Source organism: Echiichthys vipera, assembly GCF_963691815.1.
Source record: "Echiichthys vipera genome assembly, chromosome: 20".
Taxonomy (NCBI): Eukaryota; Metazoa; Chordata; class Actinopteri; order Perciformes; family Trachinidae; genus Echiichthys; species Echiichthys vipera.
Window position 1 is genome coordinate 16,670,594 of NC_139845.1, and position 27,981 is coordinate 16,698,574.

General features: G+C 41.2%; 1 protein-coding gene across 2 annotated transcripts; it reads right to left on the minus strand.

Moving 5' to 3' along the window:
• Positions 1-5,455: 5,455 nt before the first annotated feature.
• etv6 (ETS variant transcription factor 6) lies at positions 5,456-27,981 on the minus strand. 2 transcript variants are annotated; one of them, XM_083935574.1, is made up of 8 exons: positions 27,662-27,981; positions 23,291-23,417; positions 12,806-12,970; positions 8,520-8,654; positions 6,865-7,467; positions 6,541-6,683; positions 6,083-6,183; positions 5,456-5,947 (listed from the first exon to the last, which is right to left on the minus strand). In XM_083935574.1, the coding sequence occupies exons 1-8, from the start codon at positions 27,689-27,691 to the stop codon at positions 5,845-5,847; spliced, it is 1,407 nt and encodes a 468-aa protein (XP_083791700.1). In that variant the 5' UTR covers positions 27,692-27,981; the 3' UTR covers positions 5,456-5,844. The 2 variants fall into 2 exon arrangements, with proteins under 2 accessions (XP_083791700.1, XP_083791699.1); XM_083935573.1 differs by having other exon boundaries at positions 23,291-23,420.

Sequence of the window (27,981 nt, forward strand, 5' to 3'; positions counted from 1 at the left end):
GGACTGACATTACAAGATTAATGCTCATCATCTAGGTATTTTTAGATGCGGCAGTTGAACTTTTTTGGCTTCAGACGCCACTAAGCAGCTCTCATAGAAATGTGGCCCCGCCTCCAACACTGTGACCACTTCTTCTATACATCCGTGGCGGTGTTGCTTCTAAAACATCTGTTTAAACCTGTGATTTTCCTATTTTGACATGTCTAAATAGTGTACAGTCTCTTTTATATTGAAGGACTTTTTAATTCTTAAAATGTTTGAAAAGTCTCTTTGTGTCAGATTAAATACCTTTATGTCATGATGCTATTATATAAATGCTTATTTTTGTTTTTGTTTTCAATAGTAATATCTTAGCTTTCTGGCTTAGACTTTTCAAAACACATATTTGTAAATGTCGGTCCAAAATGTATCACGTTTATGAAAAAACTAAAAAAGTAAAGAAGTTTCATGCATAAGCGCCCACAAGGACAGCTGTTCAGAGGCAGGGCTAAGTTGGCGAGGAGCAGTGGACCGTAGAGCCTCTCTGTCATTGCGGATCAATGGCACAGGGACGAGGTCGCCTGACCCGCTGAAAAAAAAGGTGACATTGGCTGATCCTCCGGCGCTGGCCAGACAGTCGCCACCAGGTCTCCCAGCTGGAGGAGGGCCCGGTCTGACCTGAGCCAGGCGGCCTGAAGCTTTAGGACTGATCATTCATGGAGGAGGAGCTGCTGCTAACGCTTCCAGCTAACCGGGGACTGCCTGAGCTGCCAGTTCTTAGGAAGGAGCTGTTGGCTGCTAGGAAGTTGCTAGAGGTTGCCAGATGACATCATGTGTGATTTGCTGCATCCCTCTGCTCTGCGCTGGGAGACAGTAGAAGTGGAGGAAGTATCCACATCATGTATTCAAGAAAAAGTCCCAATTCATTCATTTAGAAATACTCTATTCCAAGTACTGCATTCCAAATATCACTTTGGTAAAATTAGGCTACATGAAATAAAATGTCTTTCTTTTCTTTTCTGTATTATATGGTACATGAATGTATATATACAGTATATGTATGCACTATGATCAGTAACATCTATACTGGTAACTATTGTTTATGTTTGCTTTGTACTTTTGATGACGGATAACAAAATGTCAAAAGTTTAGAATAATTAAAGTAAAAGTACTCATTCTGCAGTAAAAATTGCCCCTGTGACTGATGTTATATTTTACATTCAGGTAGTTATAACTATTTTATATACAGTCCCCCACCCAAGGGTCAGGCCCTCGTGATTAATGGGGTAACAAAGAAGAAAAAACTCTGCTCGGCTACACAAATTTCTTTGAAGTTTCATACTAGTCATAAATGTTCTAATGAATGATTAATTGGTCTAACTGTGGAGCCTCAGTTTTTCTGTGGGAGGAGGAGGCCGATGTTGATACAGCTACCAGAACACAGTTTAGTCTCAACCATTCAACTTTGCTTCTAATTAATGCTGTAAAACTGTGTTGTTCTTTGATCGGCTCCACCTCTGAGAAATGACCAAATTATACTACAATCTGCACACATGCCTAGCTGCTTTATACTTTCCGTGAGAATTTAATTGACGTCCTCCGTCCACTGTATCATCCCGGTGTTGTAAAAATGACAGCATTTGCAATTCATTGTGTTTCTGTATTTAGCAAGTTAAAGCCTTGTTTCTGTGGATGCAGGTGGAGGAGAAAGCTGATCTATAATTTGCTCGTCCTGCGCTAAACTCTACAGCCTTCTTGTTCTAAAACAGATACATTGTAGGGGAGACCGGGGTCGGTTGGAACCTTTTCACTCTGTGCTGTCTTTCTCTGCCATAATCTATGTCAGATTATGTAGCCGGCAGCAAATGAAAGGTTAAGGTCTCAGCTCTAAATAAATATGTCAATGTACACAAGTTTTTTTCTAAAATGAGGTGATTCAATTTGTGATTAAAGTCATTGTTGCGTATTTGTGCCAACCAGCCAAGAAACAACCAATTTATTAATTAATTGATTCAAACAAGATAAAAAAAACAGAAAACATGAACATTTAATAGAATATATGCCCATTTTTATATGCTCATTTGCCCGTCAAACAACATTTTAAAGAAATTCGTAACTAGGAATGTGCGATTATTTCAAAATCTTAATTAACTAACTACATAAACATTGTTTTTAACCATTCAAAATAGTTTTTAATTATACCAAATACCCCAACAAAGTGTCTACATTAAAGCTGCTCTACTCGAAATACTGAAAAAAAGTTTGCTAGGATTGCCTCCACATGGTTCTCATTCCAATATGTGAAATAACATTTACAACAGACACAGAGGGAGAGTGATTTCAGTCTCCACTCGGGACGCCATTACTCCGCTATACCTTCACATGGAGAATAGATGTTTGCTGCTGTATTAAAGCTCAGAATAAACAGTCACATATGGCAACCAACCCCATTCACATTTGACCCAACTTGCCGATGAAACATTAGCCCACATCACTCATCACAGACTTTCAAATGTTACAAATGTTGCCGATTCCTATGTCGACTAACCAGAAGTAACACATTTCAAATATCTCCATCAAACACAGTTTCATAAAACATTTAGTCCACGTGCCATTTTGTTTAGATATTATAAAACTGAAATGTAACATTGAAAGGTTAGTGGCTTTCACATAGATGAGGTGAAGAAGGTGAAGAAAGCAAATGTCTTAATCGTACATTTTTATTTCTATGACCTTCAAAGAGCCAGAAAATGTATGCGTGGCAACCGACCCCGGTCTCCCCTACAAATGTGTTGTAGTTGGCTATTATTTAAATATATATGTTTTTATATTGTTCTTGTCATTTTCTATTCCATAGTCATGATGTTGATTGTTGCAGTGCCTTACCTTCATTCTTTATTTCCTCTTAATGAGTTTATTGTATGCACCAAACACCAATTTAAATTCCTTGTGAAATATACCACTTGGTAATATCTGATGTTGATGCAGAAGTGCCTGTGTCACTCTATTTCATCATCGGAAGACTTATTCCATTTGCTTCAGGTGAGCTGGCATTAGTCTCAGTGCAGGAGGTCAAATCGATACAGCGCTATTAAAATGAGTTGACTTCCTGACAGCAGACACCCCCCAAAGATGTATTTCAACATGCAGTATAGAGTTTTAAGGAAGACTATAAGTAAAACAGAGATATTGTAGTAGACTACATAGATTATTACAGACTACTTGATTAGACTTACAATCTATTGATCTCCATAATACAGGTTAATCTCAACCCAAGCTGGTTATATCCCCAGGACTTCATGGAAGTAAGTGCTGATTTGGTGAAATAAGGCTGCACAGTAAAGCTCCATGACAGGGACTCAACTGAACTAAAATAATAATTTTCTAGTTTTATGGGGTTGTGTTTGAAAGAGCCCTCCTGGAGAGGAAAAAAAGGCTATTTTACAAATCCTGTAATGATATAAAAAAGTAATTGTCCCTAAACCCAGTTTGCTAAAAATAAAAGAAGCACTGGAAACAAATCTGAGGCATCACTGCACTGCAAGCATGTAGAAAAATGACTGCAAGAAAACGTTTATGTCATGTTAATGGGCGGGCAAAAGAAGTAAAAATGAGTGAGTTCTCCTGTTCCAAGAAATATATCTGAGGAATGAGTAACAGATAAATGACTGGATTAAAAGGAGAAATAGAAATGTATGCTCTACCCAAGAGAATGGGGAGCGACTCGGAGTTAACCCGGGCCTTACTTGTTTAGTGCTAATTGTTTCAGTCCTGATTGCTTATTGATGCGGTTCTGATGGTCTACAAATAAAACACTCGGCAGTGGCTGAGTGGGTTTCCGCGCCTGGCTGTGCGCACTCACCGGCCACCAGCCCCCCGAAAAAGGGCAGAAAACAGCTGTGAGGGGTCGCGTAAATGGCTCCTACCTGTAATTGTCCCTCTCCCTTCCCGCACCTTGACGCCCTCTCAAACCATCGGTGGAGCTGCTGCTGCTGCTACAATCCACTGGTGTGTCTGTGATGTGGAGACATTTGCGTCCTGGATTGGCGAGAAATAAAACCGGGAGTGGTGCCTCTCTTTTTTCCCCCCCGGAATAAAATCAAACAGCCTTGTCAGAATCAGACACGATTATTCGCCTTCTATCGCAGCAGCGTGGGCATCTCCTCCGCCGCGCAGCCGAGATTCTCCTGCAACCAAATCTCCCCTCTTTTAATTCCGTTATAGTCCAGAAACAACCAGCAGCCTGGTAGGACTCAGGCGGAGAATAGGCTTTAAACTGCGTCCTGGCGCGCCTTTGGTGGGTGGCAGTCACCAAGAGGATCACACCTCACACGCAGTATGAATCTATGGATTTCTCAAAGTGGAATCGATCCTCATCAATCACTTGAGTGTGCAGTCTTTGCTCCGCCACGTCTCTGCCCAGTCTGACAGCTCGGCTGTGTGCGCACTAACTTTTATGGAGACTCTGGAGCGCTCAGCGCACCGCCGCTACCTCCGCCGGTAACGCGTTACAGTATTCTGATTACTGCCAGGGTTCGTGTCACACTGAGAGTTGACCTGTTCATTGAAATAATCAGGAAAGAAGTGTGTTGCTCCTGATACCACTTCAGTGTGGGAAGTGCTTTCTCCTGATGGGTTTTATTTAGTTTGTTTTAACTTATTCTGGTTTAATTCTATTTTAGTTTACTTTTTTATTGTCTTATCATAAATGTTATGATTGTCTGTTTTCATGATGCGCACTTTATGATCCATTAAGAGAAATAATAATAATAAGCTTTATTTATATAGCACAATGAACAACAATGCAGTACAACGTAATTAGATATGGAAAAGTAAAAACTAATATTACTTTTTTAATCAAACTAGCACACTATGATCAATATACTTGAAGGTTCATTCGATCATTTGAGGATTGATTCACAAAATACAATAATTCAGATTTTGGCTGAAGACTGAAGACAGTTATTAAGGAAGTCTAAAGCAAAATTAATGTTGCGAAATCGAGTTCTAGGGCACATTTCACTTCATTGAAATGTAAAACAATAATAACTAATTACTGGTATTTGATTAATTGGGCTCAATAGTGATTATTTCTCAGAGAAATCATCAATTCCACCAAAAGCAAGAGACTCACACAAGGCTAAAATTTGATCCATCTTTCCAAAAATATTATGAACCGCAGCCATGTTTAATCCCTTAATGACCCTTTAAATTAGAGGCGTGTTTGATGAGCTCTTGGAGCTGTGGACAGCGTCCAGTGCTGCTCCTCTCTTATCAAAAATGGTCCAGTATTGCCATCATGTGGGCATTTTCTGTATTTCACCAAAAACACAAACAGGAAACACTAGAGGAAACAAAGGCGCATTAATATTCAGGTAAATATCTACGATTAGAAGTATACTCCACACTAATAGAATACAGTTTGATCAAAAATGTTTATTCCACGGTGAAAACATTCCTATCACACACGCACGCGCACACAATTTTCTTTTTACAAACAGCATAATTCCATAGTATAATGCATGTGAGGAGACAGAATCATCAAAGGGACATTAGCACAAAGTGATTGGCTTTTGCAGTTCATTCAGAAATATAAACGTCACACTTAGAAAGTCTTTTCAGCTCTGTCCGTCGGGAAAAATCACAACAACTGATGCTGTTTATGTCTTTTATTTTTTACTTTAGGAAACTACGATCCTAAGGCGACCTTAAGAAAGAGTTCATGTCTGTCTTCACGGGTCTGGTACGAGCGGACGTCCATGCGCTCCAGATTCAACGATTGTTCAGGCTGCTTCTGAAAGGCAACGGCGGCTGTAGTAGTAGTAGTAGTAGGTAGTTCATGGACTTGTGTTTTCCCAGAGTTCCTCAACATTCCTCTTTGATGTAGGTTTGTTCGTATGTGTCAGACTCTAAGTGCTCCAGCCGGTCGGTCTGTCCGTTCATGATCTCGTCGGGAGTTTTCATAAACCTGTCGATAGGACACAGATGCGGGAACGAGTTAATTAAAACTTCTGATGAAAAATATATTAAAAAAACTGTTACTACATCATGAATAGTTTGTTAGTTTTGTTTTTTAAAAAAAGGTGTCTATAAGTTGATATACCTGAATAGAAGTCTCTGTCCGGGCTCTTTCCTGATAATGTTCAGTTTGTAGTAGTGTCTCAGTGCTCGCGACATCTTTTCGTACGTCATGTTGGTCCTGTTCTGTAAGAGGTAAAAGACAAAAAGTGTCAATAATTTGGTGTTACTTATCTGCTAAATAAAACATTTTCTACGTCTTTAGAGCTGAAAACACTTGAAATCAAAATAGATCACCATATAATGTTGTTATGGCAAACAGTTGCCTTTTTAGACATCCGTAAAACCAAAACACTGAGCTGAAAGGCCAAAAAGCTAAAAAAAAAAAAAAAAAAAAAAAAGGGGAGGGGAATCAATCCATTGTTTATATGAAAAAATATTGATTATTACAGCTAACCCAAACTGAGAAATGACACTGATTGATCCGGGATGTCCCAACAATAACAATACCTACACACGTAGCACTCATTGGTGTGTGTTTACCTTGTGATTGCCCCAGAGCCTGGCCAAGCCGTTGGGGTCCATGATGCGGAAGACTTTGCTCTCTGTATCCTCCCAACGGATGTAGTTCTCGTACCTGCTGTCTGACAGGAGCTGGTAGACGTAGTCCCACAGCAGCCTGCAGTCTGCAAGGTCACCACAGGGAAACACAGAGTGAGTTTGCATGAGATGCTCAGAGAATACCAAAGGGATAAGGTAAATAACGTCTTCCTGTCTCTGTGTCAGCTCACATTATAACTAAAGAAAAAGAGGCGATGGCACCTCTCGTAGCTTTAAACTTTAACGCTATGAATGGCTAAATCTCACCTGCTATCCTTCCGATGGGTATTTGTTGCTCTTCTGGAGGAGACACGGGCATGATGACATGGTTCCTGTAGAGCGCCTCCTCCTGCTGCTGCAGTAGATGCTGCTGCTGCTGCTGGGACAGTGCTATCTGATGATGTTGGCCGTGGCCTTTGCCCTCACGGCCGTTCTCCAGCGCCGCCTGAGACTGGGGTCCACCTCGGCTGTGCCTGAAGTCCATGACGACCCCCCCGCCGCTCCTGCTCGGGCTGAGGAGCAGGGGGTTAATGATGGGGCTGGGCATGAGTTGGATGACGCGAGGAGGGCCTGCCTCCTGGCCCCCAGGGCTGCCCGGGCAGGGGGCATCTCGGGGCGTTGTGCAACGGCCGTTGGGAGCAGCAGGGGACACCGACAGAGGGTACATGTCCTCGGGCAGGTGGTGGTTACTGTCGGGCAGCTGGGAAAAGGTCTGGAGGTGGTCCTCATTGGCGGTGCGGGGGTGGTTTGGCCCCGGGGGGGATCGTCTGGTGGTTTGAAGGTGGGGGGAGCGGGAGCGGTGGCGCAACTCGATGGTTGGTGGATTCTGGGGGAGTGGCTCCGCACCACGTGGTGCCCGCCGTACCGTTTCTGGGGTAACAAATGATACAACATGTGATAAATATCTACAGCTGAGTTACACAATGTTATAATAACATAGAGTTGAGACTTAGAATGAATCAGTTATTTTTCAAGCAGCTCCTCAAACACTCTTTGGATGTTTGTAAAGCAGTAGAGAAATGTGAAGCCCCTTATGATGGTTGTTTTTCACTCTTCTCTGACTGTGACCTCAGAAAATGGCACATTACTGAATCAACACCTCAACTTAAATCCAATATTATGAGTTTAATAAAAAGTGTCACTCATTTCAGGGCTGTGGTTCACTGTTTTGTCCGCTCGTATGTCTCTCAAAGGGCTTTTTACTGTTAGTTCCCAGTTTCTTTCTGACCACTAGGTGTCACTAATATGCTGCCAGTTAGGCTGAGAGTGGTGAAGACATTATTCCTGTTTCAGTAGAAGTTCTCTGGTTTGTGTTGGAAGTAGTTTGAATTTTCACCCTGATTCCTTCTGTCAAAAGCAATGGAATGTATGTCTACAAAGTGGCACTCAAAACAAGGAAGACAGTAGTGACAAATACCAGCCAACCACTTTGTATTGTTTTCGCAGCTTGTTTAAATAAAACAGCGTTTCCTTGTAGAGCAGGTTTTACTGCCGACAGATGAAGGTACTACTCCAACCCATCTGATTGTTAATGTGTCACTTCTCCTCAGATCAGAGCCAGAAAACACTCTCAGGTATTTGACTGAACGTCATCGTCACTTCCTTGTTTTGTCACGTATACAGATGCTAAGTGAAGATGTGTGTGCATCTGAAGAAAGAGACAGACTATTTAGATATATGATATATATATATAAATAATCACAACCAACATTACCATTCTGATTCATAGGTGGGTGTGAAACTACCTAGCTGGTCTTTCTTTTCAGCATTCTATATTGTATTTCTACCCAAACCTTTCATAAGTGGTTAAAAAAATGATGAGAATTGAGAAGATCACGTATATTTATTATCAACATACTGCAAGAGCTGAAAATAAAGAAGATGTTTGCATTAAAGAAGACAAAAATGTTTATTGGTCTGACCTTCAAGCTTCAGGTGCTGCACAGCGCTTTCAGGCAGCGAGTGGAAGGAGTTCCCAGGGAAGTAGGCAGAGGGGTAAAACACGTGGGGCTTCCTCTGCTTCAGGATGTGCTGCAGCAGCTCATACAGGACGTCCCCTGCAGAGATGCAAAAGGTCAACAGTTAGCAATAGGCAGCATCTGACGTCTGCATTAAAATGGGAAATTAGCGCTAGCGTCATCCACGAAATCTGGTTCCCCTTCTTCTTCCCTTCACTTTCCAGGCAACAGGGGGCTTGAGCAATAATGGAAGAGTTTCTGAGGAGTGACTGACACACACACACACACACACACACTCAGTCTCTCCCCTATGACCCTTAAAGGGACACTGTGTAGCGTTTTAAGCAATTTATTACCTCAAATCAACGTCTTGATTCAAGTCCTCATTGGTGTACAATTACCTCTGCCAACAATCTGACTTATCCTCCCAAACGAATAATTTCTCATCTGTATTTACATAGGACGGGTAAGGTCTATGGAGGCTTCCATGTTCTTCCGGTCTATAAAAACACTACGTGGTACTGGTAAGGCTAAAAGCATTGTCGCTCAGAGCCAGTGCGACTGTGGAAGACTGGAGAAGGAGCTAAGTGAGACGCGCTTGTCACTGCCGCAGCAAATTTGAAAGCCTGCTCTGCACTTTTGTTCATAATGCAAGATCAATGCAAGATTACGCAGGAGAAGGGATCCTCGTCGCTAAAAAAAGGGAAAAAGTGAATTAAAAAGGCAACTTTTTGGCACATAGCGCCTACCGTAGTTGCACCCAGGTTGCAACGCACGCTTGAAAAAGGGAGGCGTTAGAGAGAGGTGTGTACTTAACTTGCTTTTGGTGTTACATTTATTTGACATATTGCATTTCTGGCATCCAGGTGCATCATATACACATATAGCCATGTGGAACACAAAGTCTTTTCCCAATAGGATACCATCAGACAAGCCGGCACCTATGCACAATCCCATTGTGTTTTACAGACATTTGTAGTTCACTAATAAGTTAAAACATGTTGTTTATGCTGCATTCTGCTGAACTTTCAATTCCCGTTGTATCGTGCATCAGAAACAGACAGAATAATTAAGCCTCAAAGTTTATCTCCTACGTAGAAGATAAACTTAGGTTTTTCCCCTTGTCTTTCAGGGCTTCCGTACAGACGCCATGCACAGCAAAGCAAGACTTAGACTACAAAATACACATATTTATTGGTTTTCAGCTGAGAAAAGAGGTTTGGGGGTTTAGTTACTTTTTAGGAATACATGTTTCTTAATCAGGCATCAGTCCAGACTCAAGTACTGTATCAAGTACAGTCTTGAGTCCACTTTTTAGACGTCTTGCTCTTGTCTCACACCTGCGTCTGGTCTTGAACTCCATGAGAACTGGTCGAGTTGTTCCTAGCTACTGATTTTGGGATCACTTGTGCAGAACGTTGCCTTAATTATCTGCATTTATTCATTTGATGTGAGAAGATATATCAATCTTGTTCATAGAGCCATCCTGGAAGGACGCTCTTATGTTCTTGAACAGGACTCGATTTGCTCTGGATTCGACTGGACCTTGGTCTTGACTACAACCGTGTCAGACAAAAGCAAATGGGCCGTAGCTCTATATGACCCTGGTATTCTCCTTTAAGTGGTTACACAGTAGTGGTGACACCGCACAGAGAGCCTAAGCAGGAAGTTCACGGAATGATTAACAGCTGTTTGTTATGCATCGACACCGACAACAGCCGCTCCTCTCCCGACGTGACAAAACATTCACATGGTTAACAAATAAACCTCAGGTACAGTGGTTGAGATTTGAACAAAGTCGGCCATCACACATGACCTGATTTTTTTTAAAAGGCTTACCATAACAAGGAAATGATTCTTATAAAGGAAGTGATGGTGAACAAACACAGTAACACACACCCCTTTCAGTTCTCACTTTCTGGCCCTGTGGCGTTGAGTTGCAGTGTGGGTAAAATTCCCGCTTCCTGATGCTTTAAAGTCGGCTTTGATTCTGGATTTTAAATGCTACTTTTGAACCTCTATATGCACACAAAAGAATATTTGTATCACTGTGATTTACAAGCAAATGAATAAGACATGAGGAAGTGTTATCTTACAGTTAGTCGTAGCTGATATATGGAACACCCTTCTTTGCTTTACATTTCTCCCATTAAAAATGTTCAAGTCTTATCTTGTAGCTGTAACGAAGCTCTACAAACTGTGTGGCTTATTGTGGGAAGTGAGGTTAAGACATTCCAGGAAAAAAAAGTATTATTCTTGGAGTTTCTACAAAAGGAAAATATTGCACACAGCAGGGACTGATGGGAACTGCACCCTTTACAATCCCCAAAAGGAGGAAACGGACACATCACAAGCCAAAACATTTGCTCTGTTCCCTAAAATGATGTTTTCGCCGATGACAAAACAGCTTCCAGTGTTAAAATGTGATCAGTCGCTGTTGGTTTTATCCATCCACGGCCAATGAGATCAAATACCTACGGCTGCTGATGCACGAAAACCATTTTTACAACAAAATGATCTCGGTGTCACATTGAGACTACTGAAGACAACTTCTAAAACCTGAGATGATGAATCATATTTTCCTTTTTTTTCCTCCCAGTCCTAAATTTCTTAACAGGATGTGAACATTTTTCTGCAGAGTTGAAATGGAAACACAGGCTTGACAACAGCTGTCAGCTGGGCCCCATCTCTCTATAGCTCCAGATTATCCATCACAACATGTAATGCGACTTATAGGGGCACGCCGGCTTCTCCCATTTTTAGGAAATGTATACTGAACTGAACGGCGTGAGCTTTACTTACTTCCTGTTCGGTTTTTATGGAGGATTTACAATAACTTCAATTAATGAGCATTTTAATCCATTACATACATTTTAAAATGAATCATTTGAATGTTTAAAGTAATCCAATACTTTAAAGTAATTTAATAAAATAATAATATAAGCTGAAAAGCTGAATTAATTACATAGGTTATGCATTCTGTTTTTTAAATCAAATGAATACATGTTGGCAATTAATAACAAAACAAACTAATGTCTTTAAATTATCATAACATACAGCTCTTTTTTATACGCCACTGACAAGGTAAAAGTAATAAAGCTGAATTGATCTAATGTTGTTTACAGTGACGTTAATTACCCTTACATTATTTACTAAATATACAGAGATAAAGAAATACACGTATAAATGAAGAAGTAGAAATGGACGTCATGAATGATTAATTTCCTGACTAATTAGTGACACTTATTGATGCATTTGTTTAATTATTGATGCCGTCGGTTCAGCTTTCACTTGTTTATTCATTTCTTCATCAATTCATTTTGTTTCAGCATTGATTAAGCGTTCAGTTTTAGTCCTCCATACGACTCCCACATTTTTCTGGACTTTAAATGATTACATTGTCATATTTTCCAGGTTGTGCAAGGTTCATCCATTCTATGTCTCATCTTAATATTTCCCAACACTGCTCACTCATTTCATCCCACTCTCATGACTGTCATCCTGACAAACACAGCACTGACTTCATTCCTCAACTGCGTGGTGTGAAATGTCCGGGACACACAATCAGACAATGAATCCATTTAAATCCATTCTATTCATTTAAAAAAAATAGAAATCCAAAACTCTGCAAAGGAAAACATGCATGCATTATGTGCAATACCAAAAAGCATTATTTTCATGTACCCCGGCGCTAGCGTTGCCGGGGGGGACACATAAGGTTGGTTTGTATACTTCCTGATCCCCCGTCCCTTACTTCCTCCCCCAGTCTCGCTGTAATAGATGCCTCCCTCCGCTGTCGCCTGACACTGCCGCCTTCCCTCCTCCGCACTTTATTGATTTTTAAAAGGGTGTAGTTTTGCTGTAAACACATTGATTTTAAAGCTACACTGGCACAGCTTTCACGTACAAATAAACTATAATATTGGTCAAAACCACAGGGAGTAACAGCGGATCAAGGATTAAATTCATGGATGTAAATTTATCAAGTGTTTCACTCATCTGTGATAAAGCCAAACTATCCAATTTCCAATTACTTTTAGTCTCATGTTTCCATCATCTAAAATGGCTCTTTCCTTCTAATTGGTAAATCCTGTTTTGTTAGTCCTGCTCTAATTGCACTAAAGTACCACCAAATGCGATCTATGAAAGTGCCTCTTTTGCAAAACTTTTCACTGTCATCTCCGGTTCTTTTCCCAGTCTGGAATTCTAATATCTTAAAGAAATTTATGCACAGGTGGAAAGAAAAGTACCAGAGTGGGGGGATCGGTAGCGGAAGTCCTCCTTGGTGAGCAGCAGCAGGGCTTTGCCGTTCATTTGGAAAGAGCCACTGGTGATCGGACGCAGGGCGAACTCCTTCTCGGCCCATCGCAGCCACTGGGCCACGTCCTCCCTGCTCCAAAAGACTGGCTGCAAACCTGAAGGTGGGAAAAAGGGAGTTGGGATCAGGTTTTGGTATAGAAGCAACAGAGAAAGAAAGAAATGAAGGATGAGTTCAGCGAAGAAGAGGCAGAAGGAGAGAAGGAGGGAAGGAGGGAGGGGGAGGGCGGTTTGGGGGAGAGGAAGGATGAAAATAAGGAAAGGCAGGAAGGTGGGGAGGGAGAGGGGGGGGGGCGGGAAGGAGGAGGGGAAGAGGGGGGAGAGGAAGGAAGGAGGCAGAGGCAGTAAAAAGGATATTGAGGAAGTGAAGATAAAAGCCAAAAGGAGGGAGTGATTACGGGAACGGCAGCGGAGATTAAGAAAAAAAGATGGAGGAGACAGAGTCAGAAAGGGAGAGGAGGTTGGAATAAAAGATTAGAAGATGATAGGTGAAGGGGAAGAGTACAGAATGAATCAAAAGGATGAAAAAAGGGAGGGGGGATATGAGAAAGACGGTCAGACTGTTATTTTATTTGATCTGTTATGATCTGTGCTGCTCTTTTCTGAACTCCAGCCGGGTACATCAGAGGACGGACAGTTTATTAGTTTGTGTATGAACGAACAAGGACACATAGAGGAAAAGAGAGCAGAGGAAACTGCAATGACAGTGTCTTTTTTTTCTCCCCTCCCTCGCAGTCTGAAATGTTCCTTTCACTGCCGTGGGAACAGGAGTGTAAAACATCTGCACTGGTGACCAACAAGCATTTACAGGCATCAGGGAAAGACTGTGTGTGAAAATGAAAAATGTCTGAACAAAAGCAACATTTCATCAGAGTAGATTTTAGTAACATTTCTCAAATCTGTGAGAATGAGGAAATAAACGGTAGTGTGTGGTAAAGTGTAGTGTTTTTTTTCCGGTGTTCAAGTCGGCAAGAAAAATGGTCAAATTAAAAATATGGCAAATAAAAATGGCTGTTCAACATCATAATGAATGAAATAAAGTTTAAGGGCAATCTAACTTGCTTAACCAGAAAGCAACACTTTAGTATAGCTAATTTGACTTATCTAGCAGAAACAAAACACCATGACTAAATGCTAACACTAATATGTTAAGGTAATGGGCACTAAAAAGATACCGGCCTCAATAAAACGGGAATGAAAATACTCCTATTTTTTTATTTCTTCCCAGCAGTAGTTGAAATGGTGCAGTCTGCATTTGATTAAAAGATTGCCCTGAAATACAATGATTCTACGGTTTTTGTACAAGTATTTGGTTTTCAGCGCTTGCAAACGCTGGTGCACAAGCTAGCTAGCAAAAAAACCTGGTCAAAAGTCGAAATAAAAACACAAACAGTGATTACATCGTGTTATTCATCTATGACTTGTCAGGACTAACACATTAGAAAGCATCGGTAGCGCTATGGCCAGCTTCCCACTAATCAGAATAGTTCAAGCTAATTTGGACATGCATAAAATGCAGTTCCTCTAAAATGCAGTACTAGTTAGCCTACATATTAGCCATGGGCAAACCCATCCAAATTTTCTTGAGAACTACAAATTCAACCCAGGTTCACCTATGTTTTAAAATGAGCTAACCTAAATAACTAAGAATGCCATAATTGTATTATTTTAGCTAACACCAGAGTTAAAACAACAAAGTTTGAACCTCATTTGACTTGGTTTATCTCCAACCAGCGAGACCATCTCCAAAATGTTTTCAAACTTTCATATTCTTGATATATTGTCGACACAACAGGATTTATATTTTTAGCATTACACCTGACCATCTTTGGACCCTTATTTATCCCAGTCATACCTCATCGTATCATTATGCATTCTCAGCGTAACCTAAGGATGTACAGTATGACTCAGACTCGCCTCCCTCTCTTTTTCTAGCTCCTTCTCCCTTTGACACGCATACACACACAAAAACAGACTTGCAACACTGTATAGCTCCGATCAGAACAACCATGACACCCACACGGAGAATAACTACTCATTTCTTACATCTCACTTATCGCCCGGCCTCAAACACTTCCTCTGGGAGTCGGACAGCTGTTATCTTTGGCCGCCAATGTCACTGTCACACAAGTAATAGGAACCTTGTGCTTGCTTTCAGGATCCCAAGCCCTTGACTAAACCGTGGGCTCCTAATCCTCTCTGATGACACATAATTTTCACTCTGTGGTTTCTAAGGCCCCCGCTAACGCACACTAACACACACACAATAACACAGGGAGCGCGCAAGTTGCCAAGGCAACTCATAAGCGCTTGGGATGAATGAAGGGAAGAGGAGGATGAGATCACTGGTATCTTGTTTCGTTGTTGCGGTACAGAAGCCCTCGACTTCCCCTCGCAGCCAGACGAGTTAATGAGGTCCGTCCTGCCATGGAGCTTAGAGGTCCCATCCAGACTCACAGTTTAGCTCGGCACGTCTCACTAACACTTACGCTGCTGCTTAGGTTTGTCTCACCCAACCGAAAACTGACACCACTGCCTCTTGATACTTTGACAAGAAATGACTTTTAGGTGAAACCCCCTCTATGGCCCATTTTGAAAAAAGCTCCATATTTTGGGGGCAAATGTGCCAACAGCTGTGGACAGATGTGGTTCATTTCTTTCTGACTGATCTGACTGTATTTATGTCCGGTTATGCTGTTGGGTTTTAGCCTCTTTACATCGACTCCCTATTTTTTTTAAGGAATGATTTTGAGATCTTGTTGATTAACGCTTTTAACGACCTGGTTTCAGATTATACTTTAGACTTTTTAACCTTTATGAACCTTTGCGTAGTTCGGGATACTCGGGCATAGGTCTTCTGTGTCTTCCAGAGTCCAGGCTGAAAAACTAAAAAGGGGACAGAGCTTTTGCAATCAGTGGCCCAAGGCTCTGGAAATAAGGCTGTCTGAGTCAGTGTCTTCTTTTAAATCTCTTTTGAAAACATAAGTTTATCGGAGAGTGTATCCTGATTTTAGGCCTTTAGTTCATGTTATTCTTTATGCGTCTTCATTTAGTACTGTTCTTGTTGTAAAGCACTTTGTAACTGTGTTTTGAAATATGCTATATAAATTAAGTATAATATCATTATTACCAAAAGGTCATGTATATTCTTTTTGGATCATTTCAAAATAGCTGTTGTGTTCAGCTTTTCCAGTGCATCACACATTTCCGAGGGGTTCCTTTCTCTTTATTTGTAAAACTGGAACAAAACTGCACACATGCCATATTTTGAGTCGTACCGGAATCTGAAAAGTCTCAGATATTATTTCCCGGTAAACTCCTGACATCAGTCTAAATATATACACAAAAGAAACAACTGATTTCAGCTCAGCCTGACTCAAATGAACTATAACTAAATAAACACAAATGCAGTGCTGCATCAGTGAGGCTGGGACTTTGCTCTCAAACTCAAAGCTCCTTACTCACTTAGTTCTTCTGTAAATGTTTGCCTATTCTCTCAGAGCAGCAAGTAGGCGGATATTGGTCTCGCTATCTCAACGAAGAAAAGGTTTTTCTTTCTCCAGACAGAGAAGAAGGAACAAGGAAGGAGGAGGAGGAGGAGGAGAAAGACTGACCATGACCTTATGACACCTCCTCCTGACGTGTGGATACGAGAGGTACACATTTCCACACTTAATGCTCACGCACTATTCTTCTCCAACCTCCGATTTGTGTGTCTCTGTTCATTGATTCCCTGTCAGGTGGGTGCGGCAGGGGAAAATCTACCTCCACACACACACTTTTACTTTTCAGTTAAGAGCCCCCCCCTTATCTCATAATTATCCTCCGCTTCCTCCACGGGCATGCACGCGCCTATCCCTGTCCAAATCTGGACTTCATCCAGTCAAAACAAACATAAAACAGATCGTCAATCAAACTGCACTTTTATGGCCAGGAAGTAGCACGACCTGTTTTTGATAGCCTGTTGTTGAGCGCAGGAGCATGCCGGCTCTTGTAGGTTAGTTCCTGAATACAAAGTCAACTGCCGCTCTTCCTTTTGTTTGTTTTTTAAAGTAGAAGCTTTAAAGACATTTGTTCACTAAATCAAAAGGCCTCATACTTGGTCTAAAACCAACACACACACCCTTATACTATATTCTTTTTTTTTTCTTTCCGTCTGGAGAAAGTGAAGTCAGCATTTTGTGCAGTGTAACACTTAGGTGATCACTTCTACTGCAAAACCTCCATGGCAGTTTTTCACAGCCCTTTTCATCCGAATAATGTGTACTTGTGGACTCTCATCCCAGGTTGCACATGTCTACGACCTGTAAGGACTTCAACTAAACCTATGCATGATCAATTTTATGCAGCCAAAATCGGTTTTCATTTAGCTTGCCTGAGCTTTCCCTACATTGGTCACTGATATTAGGGGTGGAACGGTTCAAAAAATCCACTGTTCAGTTCTTATCACGGTTTTGGGGTCACGGTGTTCAGTTCAGTTGTTATTTTCTATTTCTTTTAGATTCTAAAAATACCATGTATCAGATCTATAGCCTGATAATTAGATTATTTTTTGATCTGATATATAGATATGATATTGCAATCATACAAAATCTAAAATAATAAGGCAGCTTGTTTAGGGATTACTGTAACAATCTTAAATTAAAGTAAAATGAGATTTTGAATCAGTAGGAGAGACATTGATGCATTTACGCGTTAATGTATTTATTTGGCAAAAAGGTAAACATTTGTTTTCCTTCTAGGTAAGAATATAAACACTTATACATTATTTATACTAAAAATGAAGAAAATAGGTTTTCTTTCACTAAAATAGACTTTTCCTATTTTTTCCTTTAAATCAACACGCTGTCATTGAGTAATAAGTGTGTGTTCGTGTGACGTTTAGAGTAAAGCAACTCCACCCCCTTTCCCCCACCCTCCAACCCCACCCCATCAAAAACACCATGTGGAGTGTGTTGCGAACAGGAAGAGAAGGGGGCTCAGCTCACTCGCTGGCATGTGAGAACAGTTTCCCTTTCAGAAGAGAAAAGAGAGCGAGTTCAAACACACACACACACACACACACACACACCACAACAACAACATTTATTCAGGAAGCCCCGTCTGCCCACTCAGGAAATTCCTGAGGACAAGGGCTGCTTCCAGGGGCAGGAAATTTCCCCTCAGAAAGAACACACACACACGCATACACATACACACATACACACACACGCACACACACAAATACACAAGAGAGAGCAAGAGACCAATGGAAGGTGGTGCAGCAGGACACACACAACCTCTGGCAAGCTTTGCACAAAGACACAAGATTCACTCACACTCATCCACCCACTCGCAAAGGCATGCATAGTGCAAACCCAGCTGTGAATGCATGCGCACGCACACACACAAGCAGGATACCAGTCAGTCTTGTTTCCATGGACATGGATTTTTTTTTTAATGATTCAAAGATATTTCTGCTCTCGTAGCCTTGTAACTCTTCTTTGTATTTCATGCTTGTTTATTGTAAAATAATACCAGAATACCTTGTGTTTTAGACCTTTAAATAATTCAGTGTTCTCCCACTGACTAGCTGGCAGTTGCGTCATGCCCAAATCGAGTGATGTTGCCTGGATTTTTCAGTTGAATTAAAATCCCTCCTGGGTCTTTTTAGCATTTGTCTCGCTTTTGACACAGAGAAACAAACAAAACGCCACGGGTGGTTGACAGCACTCCTACTCCTAGATGAATGCTTTAATGACGTGTTTAATGGGGATTTTATTTAAACCACAATGGATTTTTAAAAAATCCTTTTCAACAATTATGTAATTGCGTCTTAAAAATGCCCTCGAGCTAAAGAGTCCAAGCATTTAGTTAACATGAATATAAAATTTGACCAAAACATGGTAAAACCATGTTAAACGAAGAAAGGATTGATACCTCATATGTGTATGTTGAATATGAAACTGAAACCAGCTAGCTAGACTAAAAAACACAGGTAAACAGCTAGGCTGGCGCTGTCCAGAAGTAAAAACACCTGCCTACCAGCATCTCTAAAGCTCATCAACTTATTAGCTATATCTTGTTTGTTTAATGTTGTATGGGGGGATTAGTGTATGTGCTTGACTAGTTTTTGGTTGGGCACAACGACTTCCTGGAGTCTTGTCACCCTGTTGATAAGTGAGCTTAAGGTAGTGATGTGGTAGTTAGAGGATTTTTGTTATCTTTTGACAAATCTAGCCAGGCTAGCAGTGGCTCTCTGTTTCCAGTCTCTGTGCTAAGCTAAGCTAACTGGCACCGGCTGTAGCTTTAGCGATAGACATGAGAGTGGTATTGAATGTTCTCATCCAACTCTTGGTAAGAAAGTGAATGGCACACTTCCAAAATGCCGAACTATTCCTTAAAGCAATTCGTACCTTTCTTGCATGTCTCACAGCGCTTCACTCCAAAGTCCCACCCTCTTACCCCTGCCTGGACTCTGACGCTCCCTCCTCCCCCGACACATGCGATGAGAGAGAAATGCTACATTCCAGTGGCATGGGAATTCCGAAGTTTCAGACCTCCAACTAGGCAACGTGCACTGGAATGCCTGTCAAAGTTGAACCTCCTACTATCGAATTCGAGTGAGATCAACCCTGAATATGGCAGTAAGAGGTTCCACTTTGACAGGCTTTCCAGTGCACTTTGCCTAGTTAGAGGTCCGAAACTTCAGACTTCCCATGGCACTGGAACGCAGCATGAGTAGCGTAAATTGAAACAGAGCGATTGATGACAGGCAGGAAGCTCTGCAAATCATTTTATTCGGACTGAATAATTGGACTTTTATCAGAAATATATAAGAGTTGAATATTTTCAGAGTTTCAACCTATGGTTTCAACACCTGGTGGATTTCTTTTACATTTTAGTGTGCCATACACATATTAGGAGCATTTAAAGTTTACAGAAGAATAGTGTAAAAATGCCAGAAAGGTAAGAATTGCTTTAAGCTTGGGGCTTGAGTTTAAGCATTAAGTTAACACATGCTACAATAAAACTCCATGATCTTCATTTTAACTGCTTTCTGCCAAAACCGTAATTCAAGAAATCACAAGCAAACCTGGCAACAAGAAAATAACCCTGATGGATAATAAACAGTGTCAAAGATTAATTTACTCCCCTCACAACATAGTTTGACTACTAAGTGAATTGACTAACAAGAACAGAACACATTAACTTGCTCTTGTAGACTTGAGCTGTCTGAGGTTGTTACTGTCGCTTAGTAAATATTATACAATGGAAATATTATTTATCATTTAACTATTGTTGATGCATCTTTACCCTGACTGTTATCCCATTGGTTCACAGTGGTCTTGAAATACAACTCAGCTTTTACTTTGTCACTTCTCATCTTGTTCACTTTGTAAACTAAATATACTCGACACTTAAGGGCCCTTAAGTGTTTTTTTCTTTTTCATTTTCAATACTTTATATTTCCTTAAAATGTCAACTTTTGTAAAAAGTAACACATTTAAAACATTGTAACTGACACCCTGCTAGACATTTTATTCAGATTTATTTAAACTTTTAACTACATATCTGCAGTTTATTTATAGTATGCATGAATTTATTTTACCACATGTTACTATAACACATCTGGTGACATTTGACTGCACAAAACCAGCGTGGTTTGTATTAAAATGTCTTTTCTAATGAATCGGAAGAATTATTCCAGTTATTTAATTGAAGATTCGGTGCTTCACAGGACAACCAACAATGAGGACAATATGATAAACCTGCTAAAATGCAAAAGAGGTAATAAAAAATACATAAAAAGATAAAGCAAATGATCTAAAAACAAAGTGAAAGTAAGTTAATAAAGATATATTTTAAGACCAATATTTATTTTCACAAGGTTAAGTTTGCTAGTGTGATGTCTGGCTGAAAGGGTTAAAATCGAGTCTGGTAGCATTCTTTAGTGTGAGGAGCAGGCTGCAACTCTCCCGATCTAATCCACTTCCTCCCCAGGAAATGGAGAAGGCGGATTTCTGCCCACACTGCAATTTCCTCCCTCATTCTTTTTCTTTCTGTCTTTTTTTTCCCCCATCTCCTCCTCCCTCCTCCTCCTGCTCCTGCTCTCTTACTCTCCTCTCCCCCCTCAGGACAGAACTCCCTCTGAGTGTGGGGGTTAATGGATGGCTTGTTTTCCAGCACATGTGTGTTTAGATAGGCAGGGGGAGAGAGGACAAGCAGAGGTGTTTTAGGCTGCGCCGCTCAGTGACAAAGACGTGTTGCTGTCTGTCTGAAAGTGGATCCAGACCAGCAGCAGCAGCAAACTAAACACAAAGAGACATTTTCCTGACCTGCAGATGTGCGAGAGTCATGTCCGTGTGAGGAACTGTGTTTGAGATCTGATTAAAACAAAGTAGGACTTCCACATGTCTGCGGATGTGAACTGACCCATCAGTTTACTCGGCAGGAAACTCAACACGGACCTGTTGAGCGTTCTTCCTTTTTCTGCAACAATGCAAAAGAGGAAGTGGGCTGAGGGAGTTTCCTGTGTGTCTCATCCAGCCTCAGCCTTTGCAGCCGCCCAGGCAAGCGCCCCCACAAAAGCCCCGCTAAAGAACTGAACTTCACACCTGCTCGAAAAAAATAAATAAACTGGTTAAATATTGATGGATGCATGGACAAGGCAGCTCAGGGTTACTCTTTGAACACAAGCCTATCTCTTGGCACAGCTCCAGCCCCGCCTCCTCGTTTATTGGTTAAGCAACAGTGAGCCGATTAAAAATGGACCGAAGTATCACAGCGTTGCTTCACTGAAATATGAACATGTATTTCGAAAGATTTTTTGGTTCACTGCCCCCACCTTAAGACTGGCGTCTCACTTTGTTCTCTCTCTTGGTGTAATTAACACAGGAAGGTTCAGGTAGTGTGAAATGCTGACCAGCTCAGGTAAACCTAACACCTACGATTGTCTTTCCTTGGTCTGAAGCAAAGTGGAAAAGCCGTATTGCTAATTTCAAATCGGTGCCTCTAAACAAAAGCCATATGACTTCAAATGAGCTTGTTTACCTGTCCGATTAAAAACAAATGGCAGCAACTCCGTCTTTAGCTAAGCAAGCGGTTCATACCAGTTTAATGAACCAGTGTTTAAGCCTGCAAATCAAGCAAAGCTAATATAGTAACGGTGCCTTTCGGAGTATATTTATGTAAAGAAACATAAGTTACATTTACATTCGTGTTACTAGCAAAAACCCATTGTGTACATACTTGAGGTCACAAATGTGCATTAGTTGCAAAAGCATTAACTTCCTCATAAAACATTCGCAAAGACAATTTTAAAACAATTTCGTATTCTGCGTTCTTCACATGTTTCTTTTGCTTGTTAGCAGTCTTTTTCTTTGTTGGTGTATCGCAACAACTGCAATTTGCTATACCAGACCAAGTAAGGTTGTATCAGCAAAAAGTTAGTTATGGATTTTACTTTTGTGTTATTGTTTCTTTCAAAAGACGCGTAGTCTTGCTTTAAGCATCATTTATGTATGAATCAATAAAATCTGTGATGTGGAAAACAATTCAGACCAAATCTTTTTCCATAATGGTGAACATTTAACTGCCTTTATTTTTCCCCATCATTCAATTATTCGTAGCGCAGTTGCAAGCAGGGACTAATTCACCTTTCTGATGCATTTAAGGAGGCTCAAGGACCCCTCTATTATAACCGTCAGCAAACATGTAGAGTAAAAGTCATGCATTTTGAAAGGGTTTAATGAAAACATGATCCTTGAAGAAGAAAAACATGCAGGACTAGATTCTCTCCCCTATCAGTTTGTCGCCCCTTCTTCTCCTATCATTCCTGGCCTAATTGTGTTCTCTGGTCCACATTATCTGTACCTGACTGCTTTGTAACTGTTGGTTATTCCAGTGCAGTAGGTCTGTCAGTTCTGGTCCAGTGGAAGCGTACGGTTCAGGTGTCTGACCCCAGATCTGCTTCAACGCCTCCCAGCTGAGAGGTCCAGCCTGACTTGGCTGGCACTCATGCAGTGATAATCATGGGCGTGTTGTCATAATAGGATGTGATAGGTTTGAACTATTAAAGTGGCATTCCACAACATTCCGCATTTTTATTAATCCATGTTGCCCGATAACACAGTCTACCTTTTGTTTGCCATTTTAAACTCTGATATCGCAACTTGCAGAAGCTCAACCTGGATCTACAGAAAAATCCAAAAATGTCAAAGTCACACCCACACAGATTGACTGACAGGTGATTTCTGGGATGAGACAAATAAGAATCCTCTTAGGTTACCGCTTTAACCAAACCGAAACATTTAAAGCGCAAGATGCTAAAAACACTGACAAAAATCAATTTGTCCCGTTGAAATGATCGATGCCTGTAGGAGTCACTGCTCATCTGTGTGTGTGTGTGTGTGTGTGTGTGTGTGTGTTTGACTCACGCAGGTGCGCAGGCAGCCTGGCAGGCTCGTCTTCCATTCGGCTGGCTGGCCTCGCGGCGGGAGCATGGACGGGGGAGGAAGTGGAGTTTGGCAGCGGGTTCGCGGAAGGACTGAAAGAGCTCCTCTCCTGCTATGAATAGACACAGAGACACAAAGCATGGCTCACAAAGCTCCACGATGCACCGGCCCTGAACCCAAACAGCCCCACGCCAACTCGCCTCACCTCAACATGCACCCACAACGTCGGCTAGCCTTGGTCTCATCTGTAGACAAAGGAGTATGCGCTTCTAATAAACCGTCATGCTGTGAACACACATTCTGGTGATGCACATTTCTGAAAGCCACACATGTTTGTTCACATGTTGCTTTGCAGGGCATTAAGTCTAAACCAACCTATGCTCTGTTTGTAAAGATGGCAATCTCAGTGTCTCCAAGATGCATTAGTGACTCAGAGACAACACAGCTGGATTTTCATCATTCGCTCTATAAAATGTCTGCAAATAGTAAATGACTTCCATCACAATTTCTAACAGCTTGGGGATCTGCAAATGTTTGACATTTTTGCTCAATAAATGAAACATTTAATCTATGGTCTCCTTTTTGGATGACGTTTTTGCGATCAACTAATCAATACTAATCATTTCAGCAGTATCTTAGTAACAAAGACATTTATGGTTATAGCACACAGGCTAGTCTACAACTAGGGCTGCAAATAATGACTTATATTAACAGATATCTAAATTTTTGTTTAAAGAAATACATTAAAATGTTGGGAAATTGTGAGTAATGCCACACAACCCAAAAATGTGAACTTGAAATTGCTTGTTTTATCTGACAACAGTCAAATAGCCTCAGTTTTATAGCCTCAACAATTAATCGATACTGAAAATAATCAGCAAATTATTCTGATCTGAAGTCAACAATCATGACAATATGGGTCATTTTTTATCTTGTCATGAATTATTGTTAATTTCAAATACTTTAGAAATACAGATCATTTGGAAGTTGTTCCTTTCTCATGTTTCATTTCAGGGTGGTAAGTATATACTTTGTATCTGTACTTTGGTCCCTTTGAAACAGAGGATAAAAGCAGTGTCCTTTTCTCAATGAGCCAGTGCAGGTCAGATGTGGTAGCAACACCAACCAGTAGGGAATATAGCACTTTATAAATTCTGGTTTTCTCCAGTTTTCTTTGCCACAGAAACACCTGTTACAGCTCCATCCACACACGTGAATATCCTCAGTCTGACTCGGATTGGTTGTAGATGTGAGCGTTTGGATGTTTTAAAGGACATAAACCCTCAATAGAAAAATGTTCCTGTCTGAAGTTGAATCAGATCTTTTTAACAAGTATTCATTAATTGTTTCATTCATTTATCAAAAAGAAAAAAAAGAGACAAACCTCCCTGGTTTTGTCGGATTTCTTTGGGATTTGAAGAGAAAAACAACCATTTGAATGTCGCCTTGGGCTTTTGGACATTGTGACAAATATTTTCAATAAATGTAGACCACTGTATAAGACTAAATGAATACTCGATTTTCTGCATATTTTTCCATAATGACGACAGTTCACTGCAGCCCTCTCCATGATACTCTGAGATTTTAGATCCTCTAGCTCTGCCACTGCACACTTGTTGAATCTAGGTTAAGGTATGAAGTTTTCCAGTTTGTGGTCATTCTCTGTTGACTAGTTTCCTTTCCTGTAAATGATGGCAGAGCAAGAAGCCACTTTAGTTTCTTGAGGAAATGAAGCTCAATTTTGCCGTTTCTCCCTCCAGTTTCAGCCTGCTGTTGCCACCCAGCCACTCTGAGACCTGCACACCAACTGCTCGCACCAGGAATTTCCTGTGGAAGCCAAGCAATAATCTTTCAGTCTTCTATTTCCTCCTCCCAGAGGTGAATGCTTCTCTTCCAATCACTTTCTAAAAAATCGAGTTGTCTACAAAAAGGTCAGGTTGGTGGAAAGGCGGTGGGGGCAGTTAGGACAAAGCTTCTGATAGAGGCACTGCAGAAAATGCAAAGGGATATGTGACAGAACTGGGCTGCAGTATGAAGGTGGAGGGGAGTCCCGTCCACCCGCGACTGTGGAAGAAAACTCCTCACAGCGTTGATCATTCCAGCATGCAACTGCAACCGTGCAGTGACACAGACTCAGCAGTGACGAGACATCCCTCATTAACAAAACACCATGTTACACTGTCATTGGACAGCTTGCATTGACGTCAACCCTAACTTCCCAATAATGATTTCTATAATGGTCATATTAGGGCTGATGATGGACAAGTAACCTGTAGATTATTTTTTTGAAGTTCTGAGTGACAAAAACCCAAATATATTCTGTTGAAAATACACAAAAGCAGTACATCCTCACATTTGACAAGTCAGAACCAATGGAATGGATGTTCCCGCTTTGCTTCATTGCACTACCGCAACAATTTACTGATTATAAAAATGGTTGCAGATTCATATGCAAATGTTTCAGCTGTAGTTCCTCAGATCATGCCTGTGCTGATTATTGCCTCTATCATAAAGCGTGCTCTTCCTGGGGCTGTGGATTATATTCATTAATGATTCATGAACGATCGATCACTTTGATTACAACATGTTAAACATTATGACAAATCCCAAGCACAAAGTGTCTTCAAATTGTTTACACAGTCTGATCAGCAGCCACACAGGCCAAAATATCCCAATTTTTTTTAAGCAAGGCTGCAACTAGTAATTGTTTTCCTTATTGATGAATCCGTTAATTTAATTTTGTACAGAAAAACACAGAAATATTCGTTTATAACAATATCGAAAACAAAGAAATGCAGCGAACGGTCCCTGATGGATTTGGCAAATGTTCGGCATTTTCACACACATAAAAAAATCCCAATCTGTTATAAAAAAAGTTTATGCATTTTCTGTCCATCCACTAATAGTCTCAGATCTAAAAACAGAGGAAACCTTTCATTTGAGCATTTATTGAATTGTTTTTTATATGGTAATTTAAATTGCAGTATACAGGGTTTATGATAATAATGATACCGTATTCTTTAACTGCTTGGGGGCCCCAGGCTGTTTGCCCCCCCCCCCCCCCCCCGAAGGGTTGACAAACCTTAAACTACAGCAGTAGGTGCGTTTACATGCACATCAGTAACCTGGAAATGGCCTTACCCCAGTTCAGGGAATGATCGGATTATTGAAGTTCCCCTTGTATACATGAGCAGGGATTGAATTGGAAAACGCAGAGTAACGCTTCCTCCTGTACAGTAGGTGGAACTCTGCCAACATACAGCTGGACTGATTTGTCAAAATAACAAACAGCCGACTTTAGGACAAAATTACGACCAAAACGGGTCTTCTTGGTAGTAATGTTACTTGCCGTGTGAAATCCTCCCAGGGTTTAAAGGTAACCCTCTATTATTGTTGTTTTTTTTCACGCCGTTGCTTCCTGGTTTATTCTATTTCTGTGCATGCGCAGACGAGAAACCCGATACTAATCTGAGAATGCTGTTTACATGCGCGAATAATCAGGGAACTGAAGTACTGAGTACTCTAGGTCTGTTACCCGGGGTATGGTGTTTACATGGTGTTTAAGAAACCGGGGTATGTTCTTAACCCAAATATAATCGGGTCTTAAAACTGCATGTAAACGCACTGTGTGACAATGTGCAAAGTTTGCTACAACAGTAACCAAGACCCAGGTTTTTGTGGTTCTGTCTTTTTTACAGTTGTTTTTTTTTTGTCTTTACATTGTTTGGAAATAAACAATTTCCCCCGGGATTATTAAAGTATTTCTGATTCTGACTGAATCACAAGTTTACTTAAATGTTCATGTTCATATTGAAACTAACCAACTTTGAAATGAACTCAAATGTGCACTTTTGAAATAAAGTTGACACACCAGATTACTTATAACATAGCCTAAACGGCGATGGACTCTGTCAAGGGCCCCCCTTGGGAATCTTCGCCTCGGGCCCCGACGGACTCTGTGTGTCCCTGCCGTTGTGTTGTCACTGCCCGCGGTTATGAACGTGTATTACGTGTGGGCTGGAGAACAACGTGTTCGCCCACCGGCTCTGTCCACTTTGTGGAGGATGTAAAATGAAACATTTGAGCGTGTCACGGACAGTCACGACTTCTTCCCCGTCGGCAGAGTGGAGGCGAACTAAAACAAAAAAAAAGGAAAAAAGCGTGGAGCCTCGAGCAACAGATGACTAGCAAAACAAACGCGCCTCAACTGAATGGCGCTGCGGCTCGAGCTCGTCTGCGAGAGGCGACGCAGGGAGAAAACAACCCTGCAACGAGTCGCCTAACACGGGCATACTACGAGGCTTTACACACCCACGGTTAAGTGTCAAAGGGAAACAAAGAGGACCGCGTTACCTTGACCGCAGCGGAGGAGGATTCAGACATTATCTCCCGTCAACTTCTCTCCTCCTTCCACTTTTCCGTTGTGCCCTCTTCTTTTATCTCCTTCTCTTTCCCGGCAGAAAGCCACACAGCGGCAGAAGCGGCGGTCCGTCTGCTCGGCGTGTTGCTGTGGGAGAAGTTGCTCTTTTTTCATACAGCTTGCTGTTTGTTTGTTTCTTTATCTGCTGGCCGCTTCCATAGCGCGGCAGTCAGTGCGAAAACTTCTTTTGTCTGCGAGTGTGTTCCCTTCATATGTCGGCAGCGTGCTGGTTAATAATCCCTTCCTGGAAGAG